A 12,214-nucleotide genomic window follows, 5' to 3' on the forward strand; every position below is an offset into this window, starting at 1 on the left:
GCCCAGAATCAATCCCCCAAGGTTCTCAAATGTGGGATCTACGTCAAAAGAGGAAAATGTGTGAAACAGTGTAATGATGATTTGAGAGAGAGGGGTTGAAGTGAAAATTGGCAAAGCTCTGACAAACTGACAAAAGAGGCAGGGGAGAAAATAGGATGATCTTTTGTACAAACTGAAAAGTCATCCATAATTTAGGAGTAGGTTTCCCTTCATCCATCAACAGTAGTCCTCATGCAGATCAATAGTGGAAATCAAACCACTCACCACCATTTCCTTAAAAAAAAAAAAAAAAAAGCCTCCCCCCAACCAAAAACCTTCACCACCACTCTCAGCCTCCACATGATGTCAGCCAGGAGGAATTCAATCTCAGAAATGATATCATGAATGATGCATAAGACGGAAAAATGCATTTACCCTGGCGACAACACAATGAGCTGTTGTTGCAAACACCATAATGGAAAAATACGAAGGTTACGGCGATGAAAATGCATTATGAAACCAGGAAGACATTTGCGAATGTTGTCTACTCCTGAGCTGAGGGCGCACGACCGAGGACGTAACCGCAGCTTATAAGGAAAATCCTCAGTATCACTACAAAGGGAGGATGAATTTGTCTCAAAGTCCTCAGGGACCAGTCCCTAAAAGTATATTTACACGCATGCGTGCCTCCCCACTTCTGTGCACACAGGTTTCGCCTCTTTTTTTGGTTGAGCACGGGGGTTACAGCCGGCGTGCCCATCTCCCATGTTAATAATGGATTTTTGATATGAGCTCCACATGAAATTTTAATCTCTGGAATATTAGCTCACCGAGGGAGATACAAAATCAAATCAGGGGGTCGTGATTAAGCGGGTGAAGCGCATATCGACCCATTTAAATTCACATTAACCCAGCATCAAAATGTATGAGCCGTGACATTGACGGCAGACATAATTTAGTGGTGTTATGTCTGTTTTGCAAAGTAAAGGTGTGATCCCCAATCGCACACCTTAAAAAGAGAGGCTTCTTAGATGCTTGGAAATGTTAAAGGATGTGGCTGATGACAAACAATACAAAATCTGTCAATTAATTCATCAAGAGCTGACATGATTTAGGTTATACACAGCCATACACATTGTTTCTATTTGGTTCACATTCAACAATGGCGACTAAAAATTCCACGGCAATTTCACAAAAGAAGAGTCGTGCAAATGCTTGTACCTTTGAAACCTCACATTAAGTCTTTCTTCCATCTTAATTGATCCAAAACAATCACATTAAAAGCAGCGGAGATGGAGAAGAAGACAGAAATACTAAAGCAGAAATGCACTACTACCAATCGCATCTCTTCCGTGACGCGTAGTTCCATTTCTGGGGAGCTGCACATGAGCTGCAGTGTTAGGGTCTTGGTACTGTCTGCACTGTCATCGTAGCTATACCGTCAAATTGACACATAAACTGCCTATTGGTGCATAAAAAATGTACAGGATATGGAGCTTTTGGTTGGGATGTCAGGTCTTTAGATGTGTAGACACGATACAAAAAGGCCCAAGACTCAATTTACATTTTATAAGTTAAGTTATATCAAGTCAAGTATCAAGACGTAATTTTTCTCTACTCATGGAAGGGCATCACAAAAGCCAGTTTAGTACCACAGCAGCCACTGCGCCTTGTGTTGGATGAATATTTTATTACCTACACCAGCAGAGGGTAAAACAAAGCCCCGCTACTGTGTTAGCATGCTCTAAGGCTCAATAATGTATCACCCAGTTTTGTTTCCTTACACAACATCTATCATCTCAGCATTACAAAGAGTAGCTAGAAAGCCATTTTCCATAAGCAGTAATTGGACAGAGATTGACAATGTGTGCGCACTTGTGTGTGCTCGACTTTGCACGTATGAGTGTGCAGCTCCGTGCAGGAGCCCTGTGTGTAATTATGTAAGTGAAAATCAAACTGAACACCTCAGCGCCTGAGGGTGCTAGGACACACTTAGTTGTCATTGACTTGGATTGCACTCAAGGGAAGAATTCTGTGGCTGAATAATGTGATGTATTAAGGTTTGCTCTGCAGCAACGTATGGTAATTTGTAAGATTTTTTTTTATTTAATCAGGCAACATTGTATTCCAGCCAAATGGAACAGCGCGTGAGCAAGGTGAGCCTCTAATCTTTCGCCCTTGAGCTTTATATTCCGCTTTTTTATCTTTTGTATCTCATGTGAGGACATCTTTTTTAAAAACTCTGCGCCCTGTGACAAACTTCAAATTACTTTTTTTTTTCCTGTGAAAATTATACTCAGAGGTTAATTAATGGGTATTTTCTTAGCCGCCATCTGTTGGTGAGAGGATAATCTTGTTGTAGCTCCTGAGTCTGATCAGTGATGTGAGCATTTGGTCACTTACAGTGAAGATGACTACAGATCAGAAAAGCAGAAAAGGGCTTTTTGGCACGTACATATTTTCAACATATATTATTTTAACTTACTCTATAATGTTGTATACATACTGTATGGGGTGAGAACTTTACATTTTGGTACAGTACATTTCTATTAAAGTTGCACTGCCTTGTCATTTTTTAAATCTAGTGAACTAACTTTCAACACAGTCTTACAGTACAAGTCCTCTCAGTGCTGCAAAGTGATTCCAGAAAAAGAAAGTACTGGGACACAATCTATGCAAAATGTGATCACACTGTGAAGGAATGTGAGTTAGTATCGGGGAGGAAAAAAAAAAGGCTCTCTGGATTGCTACATTTGCAGTAAATATCTTTCCACTGCCTATTAAGAAACGCAGAGAAAAGAGAAGTTAATGTCTTTGACTACTACAACTTCTGCAGAGTATGTAAGGTCACGTCTGACAGAAAATCGCCTAATGTTTCTCGCGCGCGTTATCAGAAAAGCTGCAGGTGATAGTAACAGAGCATTAATAAAAAAAAAAAAAAAGAGAACTGTACAGCTCTCTGGCTTTATTTGAACAGTAAAAGACAATATGAGGCTGAAAGCACTGCTGTAACTTTTACTGTCGAAATGATGCAAAACCAAACAGCGCTGACTGCAACTTTAGATAGTGTGTGTTTAGGCTCTTCTTATGCAAGTAACATGAAAATAGAAAAATAATACAAACAAAAACAGATGTAGCCATTTCAGTGTTGAGACATCATGTACATATTTCTGCTAACATCTGCTCATAGGAAAAACGTAGGTTTAAATCTATTTCTTATTCCCAAATGTGCTGCTGTGTTTATCATCTACTGCAGCTCCATTAAAACCATGTTTTTAAGGTGTTTGTTTAGACATAATAAGTAACTGGATTGAACATGGCTGCCCTGGGTGGAGGCGCACATCTTCTCTGTCTCAGCCCTTTGTTTCCAACAGAAGCGAGCAGCAGAAGGACCTCATGCATTACCAGCTTGTGCTCTCGTTGTCTTCGTTCTTTTGCGTTGTAACATGCTGTTCTGTGATTGAGTGTCTCCAGGATGGAGACATTTATGCATATGTTGGATTATAATGTGCGTTTGCATATGTCTGTCTGTGTGGGTGGTGTCATTCATCAGATAGAGTCTGCAAAGCTTAACCATCTGTCTGTAGACGCTGGTTTTGATTAAAAAAACAAAAAAAAAAACATGTAGTCATTGTTGAGGCCACTCTTTGAACCTGACATTTTTCCTGAGCAGAAGCTTTTACAAATATAGAGTAGCATAGATAAATAAGTTGCAATTTCTTTGAAGAAGCCCTTGGAAAGTAGAATTCCTAAAATGCCTCGTGGCCTCGCTCTGTCTCCAGCTACTTGCGCTGTAAATGGCAGCCGCGAACAAAGACAGACTGTGATGGGGACACGCTGTAATGTAAAGTCTTGGAAGTGGATGGGGCTTTGAAGTCGAGTGTCACAGAAGGTCTTGATAACAGACAGAATGGCAGAGTGTTGAGGAAGCGTTTGACAACAGCCCGTACAAAAGGGAGAAGTAGAATGATCCAGTCATCCGCTCGTGAGTGGAAACAGAAAATGTGGGGAAGCACTCATCAAAGGGCAGCAAGCTGCCCGGCTGACTTTGCCTGCTGTTGTCCGACCAGCTGACTAGCCAGCTGACAGAATGATAGGTCCTTTGTAGTGCTACCTTTTTTTTGTCTCTGAATTCTCTTTGCTCCTCACAAATTAAGCTGGAGCTTTTGAAGTGAGTTGATGTGCTCGTATGCTTCTCCCCTCTCCGCGTTCTCACATCTCCTTTCCTTCCATTCGGTCGGCCCCGCTTGCCTTTCGCTCGCGTTTCGCAGACTCAGGCTCCCACAGAGAGATCTGAGTACGGATCTTCAACCTATATACAAGAGAACAGGAACGCTCCCTGCGGCATCTGCAAACTTGTCAGCAGCACATCCTCGCAGCAGCACAAACACGGCAACTACTCCTTCCTTGCAGTTTCCGCCGACTAGTCAACACACAACCCATTGTCTTTAGCTTTAATTGCGCTCCTTCCAGCTGATGGTTAGTCACGCAATAGGCCGGAGTGGCATACCTGAGGGAAGCAAACACTGCGTTGTGTGTATAAGTGTGTATGCTCGTAGATTGTGTGTCCGCGCTCAGAGGTGCAGCCAAGAAACCCTGTAGTGCCAATTACACACAGCGCTCTAATCTCTTGAGCAAACTGAATGGATAAAGAATGAAAGGAGAAAGAAGTAAAGACGAAGGGCTGAGGAGGTGGCAGTAGTAGGGGGGAAGGTGCGACAAACATGATTGATTTGATTTTGAAATACGAGGACAAAAGTTTTGGAAAAACCGGATCCTGCAAGTGGTACGAGGTAAAGATCTGGTTCTGTTGGTAGGACAGTGAGGGCAGCCTCTGCACAGCCTCAGATGCAGTGCCCCCAGTCAAGAGACATATCTAACTCTCTAACTTTTATCAGTTAAATGGATACAGCCCTGAGAGCCCCATAGGCGGAACGAGAAACTTCTAACGCATGACGTCTCTTTTCCCTCAAGCGTTGTCAAAAGGCAACAAGGTCTCCCTTTCATGTGCTGTATCTGCCTGTCATGTCAGGTGCCTCCAACCCTTTCTTTCTCCCCAGCTTTCTTTTTCTTCCCCTTTCCATTATTTAACCTTTTTGCACATAATCCGCGGCTCCCGTTTCCTCTCTCTTTTCCCCTAACCCAGATCCTCGCCATATTTTCTCTCTCCCTCTCTACTAATAATAATCTCCCTCCCCCTCGTAGCATGGTAATGTTCTCAGAAAATTACAGTGAGGTAAACAGAGCAGGGTGTCGAAATGAAATAACTGCTACAGGGCTGTCAGCTCTGGCGAGGGGGCCATCCGTCAGCAGGAAATGACACGTCGTCCACCCACACCCTTCCACCGTATCCCTCTATTCTGTCACATACGCACACACACACACAGTTGGATTCTTCCTGTCCTCCTGGTGGCAAGGTGAAGGAATTATGCTCACCAAAGCTCCAGCGCAGCCCGGAGCCTTTCCATTAACCTTTCACAACACTGGTCAACCGCGAGGGGACAGACACGACCAGCTATCGCTCACACAAGACGCGCGCACGCTAAAGCAAAGATGATACATCCGCAGGTGTACAGTACGTACGTACGTACGTACGTCGCTTTAATGGAACAAACACACACACGCATAATTACTGTCAGGCGCACACACCTCAATTACCGTTTCATTCATAGCCTGACAGCGGGGCGCGTGCGAAGGCTGACATTAAAGGAAATTAAATCTCCTTTCGGAACGGGCCGGCCCATCTCACCTCCCGTCAAAATACTCCCATTTCCACTCCTCTCCATAACCTTCTCATCTGGGTTTTTTAATGCTTTGTGGTGCGGAACGTCATCAAAGAGAAAACTTAGCGAGGCGGCCGTGCGTAGACGAGGCCTCCCCGCTATAATCCCCCCCTGCGAACGGAGCCCTCTACCATTAGCCTACGCACACAAATTACTGCTTCACATCCCATCACACTCTTTCACCGTGTGCACTGTCTTGCGCTTATAAGCGAAAGTGCTTTCATTCAAGTGCACTCACACACACACACACACGTATAAAGTCTCTTATCGTTGGCTTAGCCCATCAACTTAGTCAGTCGGTTAACTCTTTGATCCACACCTCCTTTCTCCATTTGTACATGGAGTCCTATTTGACATAATCCAGAAAAACACTGGCTCACATTACCAGTGAAACTCAAAGGAAAGCGGAGCTGCGGGGCTACACACACCGAGGAGGCTTAGAAGGAGAGTGACACGTGTACAGTGGGTTTTTACAGGCAGATTTAATTAAGCCTCATTCACAGCCAAATCCATCGTTATGCAAACTCCATTTCCTCGCGCGTTTCGAAACGCCCGAATGTGACTAACCTGCAGAAGGAGGAGGAGGAGGAGTTTAGTCCGATAATTGAGTTCCCCGTTATACGAGAATAAGAGTTGATCTCAGGGCTCCGGCTTCCTCCCAAAGGTTTTAATCAGATCAAACATGTCCTGTCAGATAAGGCAGCTAATTAATCAGGAGAGGGACCTGTCCTCTCCTCTGAAGGATGGGGAGATGGAGGCAGGACACTGATGGAGGCACTTATTCTCCTCTTCCTTCACCTCCTCCTCCAACCACAACAGAAAGACAAGACAGGGCCATGGCTGAGTTGTCTTGGCTGGATCACAGACTCTGCAAAGATTCTCAAAGAGCACAGCTGAAATATCTCCACAACCTCCAGCTGAGAAGATGACAGACTCCTCTGCTGAAGTTGTTGTTGACAGTACTACATGTGCTTATGAAATATGTTACCGAGAATTGGTATATATTTCCAAGGCATTGGTTTGAAGCCAGCTCAACTATTTCCAAAGTAAATTAGTCCAGCTCTAGAAAAAGAATAAAACATATTGAACTAAGCTACATTTTAGCCGAATGTCCTCATTTCCTTGGAGTTAAATTCATTTAGCTGCTCTCCTGTTTGCCCTTGGTTTTCTACTTCTCTCTGTCTCTTTGCCAGTGTTTGAGGCCGGACTTGGCCGATGCGACGTATCCACTTCAAGACTAATGGAACATTTGTATTTACAAATATCACTTCCTAATTTTTTATGAATGTACTGTCTGTCTATTGTTATCCAGGATAGCTTTCCTTATTATTAGATTGCAGAACATGACACAGGTTATTGCCTCTCTACATTGTGATGCCTCTTATTATTGTGCCTCGTATTATTGATCCGAACTACTAAGAGAGGCTGTTATTACGAATCAGGAGATAGAGAGATATGCATTTAAAATGCAGTTTAAGATTGCATGAACTCAAGACGCTGGGACTGCCCAAAAGATTCGCATCTGTTAATTATTCAATGTAGCATGAAACTGACTTGAAAATAGTTACATTTTTAATGTAGACTTTTGTCTACAGATAATTGGATGTAAATCTTATTCATTCTCTCATTACATTACACTGGGCGGTAACAACATTATACGTGGCTAGCTGTAATATTACATTTGCCCTTGATAGATTTAACTCATGATGGTCCTGGCTGCTGCTGAATGAAAGGTCTGGAGACGTGAGTCTGAAACCGATGAAACTCTGGCCGGCTGCCTGATTGGATAGTTCGCTTATTACCTGGTGGAGAGAAGGATGGCGCGTTGGAAAAGTAGATGCCAATGCGGATGCGGCGTGCATACATAAAAGCACGTAATTGGAGATCAGGATGGCATAATGCGGTTTCATGCTTAATTTAGAGAGTGACTGACTTGAAAGATGGATGCGTAGTTTGGTGACTTGCGTTGTAACCGCCTGCCTGGGCCCTGTGACTGATTGACTGGAGGGACTGTTTCCAGCTGTTCTACTGTAGAGCTCAGCGGCCCCTCTGCTACCTCAGGCTCAACACACCACCAGCTGTGCAGCTTTGCTTGCTATGCAGTAGCCCCTGGGCACTACACCCTAAACACTGTTGTACAACACACAGCCCATCTTTCTCTTGGTCGTTAACCATTTGAATCTGTTTGGGGAGACACGCTCAGTAGATTCCGTATATTGTCTGAATATGTCTAGAATGCAAGATGTTAATATGTGCTTATTATTTCTACTCACACGAATCCATAATGTGGCCTGCCCGCCTGTTTGTTCGTACACAGTCAGAGAGAGACAGCCACAGGCACACTGAATTATTGACGTATTCATATTGCAGATGAGCAGCTGAATGTGTGAGTGTCAATAAGGCCAAATGTCATGTGAGGTTAGCCAGAGTTTGACTGCACAGCTGACGGAATTGCAGCAGGTTGTGTGATTGTTCCTGACCCAAAGCTGATGCATTATTTTACAGTTTCTACAAGGTGACAGTGATGCCTTATTTCTTAACCATCATTGCTTCTTTTTGCTCTCCTTTTACCTTCTATGCACCGTCTGCTCCTCGACATCCTGGTGCCGCAGCAACAAGAGCAGGACCCCACCAACCTGTACATCTCCAACCTGCCAGTGTCTATGGATGAGCAGGAGCTGGAGAACATGCTGAAGCCTCTGGGTCACGTCATCTCCACGAGGATACTGAGGGATGCCAATGGGGTCAGCAGAGGAGTCGGCTTCGCGAGGTAAACAGCAGTGACGTCTTGGTCCAGACATGTAGTATGGGTGGAACTCTTAAAGCCGGTCACATGGTTTCTGTTATACAACTCCGTAGCTGACCCTTTCTGTTGGCATATCTCAACAAAGACTTTATATTAAAAGCGGTACGCCTCAAGAGTAAGCTGAGATAAACCCAGTGACACACGGTTATGAGTTTATGTTTTCAAACCTCCCCAAGAGCCTTAAAAGTTGTGTAGGCAAGTTGAAAAGTCCTCCTTGTGATGAGTAAATGTTACTTGGGTTCTTAACCCTTGATAATTGCGTTTAGCTGAATGCACACGTGCAAATTCATGTAGTCGCACGCATATGCACGATCATATTCATGAACAGACACTACTTGCAGGTAATGGAAACTTCTGAAAGGTGATCTGTTCCTTCTCCAAGCCTGTTCGACTGTGCCAAAGGATTAGTTTGTCTCCGCCTGTGCCAGCCAGTGTATCAGACAGTATGTGTATGTGCTCAGATCCTCCGTTAATGGATGCTCACAGTGCGCCTGTGCATTCTCAAACATTCATTGATACCAACAATTACTCCCTCCCTATTCCTCTAACGTAGTCACTGCTGCCGCATTTCCAAGACCAAGCCTATCACTAAACACTTTATTCCTTTTTCTACTCAGAAAAGTTTCCACTTCAGCTTGTTAATCCCCCAAAGTCATAAACCGTTCTGTCCTTGTCCTCGACAGCAGCCACCAGGCTCTCATTCCTCTCCACACATTTCTCCCCTGTTTACCCAGAGGAGGCCACTGACGGCCACAGAACCGCCATCTTGCAGGGATTTTTCTTAATCACCTGCTCTGGCTGAACTCCTCTCCTATTCCCGCTCTATTAACGGGGGTTACAGCAGGACAGACAGGCATCAACACACACACCAACAGGAACTTATGCACAAATATAAGCATATGCACAGACAGACCTTTACACATGCTTTCACACCCCGTGCATAGGTGCACATGTGTGCTGGCGCGCGCGCATATGCAAACGCCGAAAAGCAACGCTCTCGCACGGACGCACACGCGCGCAGACAGGTAGGCAGCCTCCTGCAGACCAACAAGCAGAGCACAGCAACAACCTGCCACAGGCCACCTGTTCAAGCAGCCCTCAGTGGGCGGAGGAGGAGACATGATGGAAGGGGAGAGTGAGAGAGAGCAGGAGCCGGAGAGACATGAGTGTGAAATAATAGTCACGTTAAAAAAAAAGATAATCACAGAGGTTATTACAAAGAGAAGGGAAAGGAGATATGAAACACAAGGCGGTGACAACCATGAGAAAACCGAGGAATAGAAAATGAAATGAGTGAGCGTGGGCGGGCGGAAGAAAAAGTGACAAGTTCAATGGATCAAGGAATAAAACTAAAAGAATATCATGGTGCAGGTCAGAAAAAAGAAGCCAGAGCGAGCGCAGAAATAAATAAATAAATCATTGTGTTTTATGAATTGCAGAAGTCCCATTAGCTGTGTCAACAGACAGACAGACAGCTGCTGAGGGTTGGGCTGTGAGGGGGCATTAGAGAGAGTAAACCGAGCTAAGTGTTTGTGGGCCGATCCATTACTGTTATCAGAGCCCATTACACCAGCCCCAGCACTAATCATTGCAGACAGCAGCACCTGATGCCATTAACCAGGAGCACACAGAGAAAAGCCAGCCTGCCTCAGTATCTACCTGGCTGACTCTTTGACTGACTGGCTGCCCCAAAAGCCTGACCAACCAACAGAGCGTCTGGCCCTCCGCTTTGTTTCCCTGTGACTTCCTAACGGCCCGAGTGCCTCATTCGCTCCGTATACCGACCCGTTTTCTGTCTACCCACGCACCGTGCTACTGGAGAAAGCAAAGGAGGGATGGTATTGAGGGATGCAAAAAAAAAAAAAAAAAAAGCTTTTTGTTTTGGAATAAATCATTATTTCATAAACTCATAAACTGAAAGAGAGCAGAAGCGATAAAGACGTTAGTTGTTCGTGATGCAGGTCTGCACTGTGTTTCTGGGTGGTTTTTAAACTGAAAGCATTATGGAACAGTTATTAGCATGTTTGTGGGAATGAGCTGTGGTTCAGGGATATATACAGTGATCAGGCACAACATTATGACCACCTTCCTAATGTTGTCTAGGTCTCCCCTGTGCCTCTGAAACAGCTGTGACTCATCAGAGAATGGACCTTCTGCGGGTCCTATGGGTTAGCTTCAGGCTTCCCACACACCTAGGGGACAGAGGGAAGAGAAAGAGAGATGGGTAGAAGGGTGGATACAGGGTCAGCAGGAGATGGATGATGCCGGGAAGCGTGAAAGATTATATATTCTAAAAAGAGAAGAGGGAAGAGGGAAATGGAGAAGGCTGTTGGTGTGGATTAGGCAGAACATAGCAAAGGGGAGATGGACAGAGAGGGGAGGAAAGGAGGCCACGGAAAGCGAGAGAGATGGGCAGAAGAGAGTGAGTGTAACGCTGAAAGATGGAGGAAATAACCAAGGTTGAAAGACAGGGAGGAATGAGAGAGACGTCAAAAAGAAAAGGTGTAGACGGGCCGGGAGTAAGATGGATGGGACAGAGAGAGCGATATAGAAGCTATGGTAAAAAAAAAAAAAAAAAAAAAAAGAAGGATGAAGGTAGCGATAGGCGAAGGATGAGAGACAGAGGACAGAGAAGAGAGAGGCTGACAGGATGATATGAGTATTTCAGGAGGTTCGGGCGAATAAGGCATGAAAATCTGGAATGCAATGAATTCTGCACATTCCAGCAGCACATTACCATAAAGGCATGACAATCATTCAAGCCTGCTTTTAAAAATGGTCATTCCTTTCTACATGGGAATCTGGAAAATATATACAGCACAGTGTGTGCAAATTCATGCATGAAGATATTTGTTACTGTGACTTAACACGGTTGAACCTTTTGATAGAAATCACTGCGCGCAGAGAAAAGCAAATCACAGGCGCATGATTGATACAGTTTAGACTTTGGTGGATGTTTTCAAATTCTTGCAGATCTGTCACTTGTGTTGCAAGAATTAAAAGTCCAAACACAGCCGTTTATGAGGACCCCTTTTAGTTACGAGTCCTTACATAAGATGTCATGCTGATGGGAACAGTGCATAGCTCGCAGACTGAATAGAAATTATTTGAAGTTATTTTTTTGCCATTTTTTAGAAATGCATTGCTGCTGGTTGCGTAAGCAGATTGCTATCACTGTCATATCTGTTCAATAAATTTGAATTCACTCCCGTAGGCATTATAAGCTGGATTTATGACCCATCTGAACTGCCTGAACTGAACGTCGGATGCTCAGGTAGCATCCGAAAGCTCTCCTCCCCCTCCCATTTTCAATGTCAAATAGGGTTCGACCATTTGCTGAACTTTCTGAAAACAGCTATCCAGCGGTCACACCCACTTCATGCTACGATTGGCCCTGCTGCGTGGAGGTGAAAGAGGAGACTAGCATTCTACTTCTCTTTCAAGCTGTCTTTTTTCATGCGTCAACTTATGGCCCTTTTCGTGTGTGCAACCTGATCAGTGTCTCCCCAGAGAGAGTGACTGAGGAAGTGCACAAATACAGCCTCTTTTAAAGCCTGCTCCGTATCAGCTTTCTCCCAGCGTTGCAATACAGAATACATATTACCACAATGCAGCCCTTGGCTCAGGTTCTGTTCTATTAGCTTAG

The 12,214-nt window shown here is 44.4% G+C and overlaps 1 protein-coding gene across 4 annotated transcripts in view; it reads left to right on the plus strand.

Annotated features, from left to right (window-relative positions):
• Positions 1-12,214, plus strand: part of rbms3 (RNA binding motif, single stranded interacting protein) — a 253,458-nt gene that overhangs the window by 172,957 nt on the left and 68,287 nt on the right. For all 4 annotated transcript variants that reach the window (XM_047604581.1, XM_047604584.1, XM_047604585.1 and 1 more), the window contains one exon: positions 8,375-8,532. In XM_047604581.1, the coding sequence (XP_047460537.1) occupies positions 8,375-8,532 (158 nt within the window). The remainder of the gene's footprint in view (positions 1-8,374; positions 8,533-12,214) is intronic.

The sequence above is a fragment of the Mugil cephalus genome, chromosome 14 (genome assembly GCF_022458985.1).
Source record: "Mugil cephalus isolate CIBA_MC_2020 chromosome 14, CIBA_Mcephalus_1.1, whole genome shotgun sequence".
Taxonomy (NCBI): domain Eukaryota; kingdom Metazoa; phylum Chordata; class Actinopteri; order Mugiliformes; family Mugilidae; genus Mugil; species Mugil cephalus.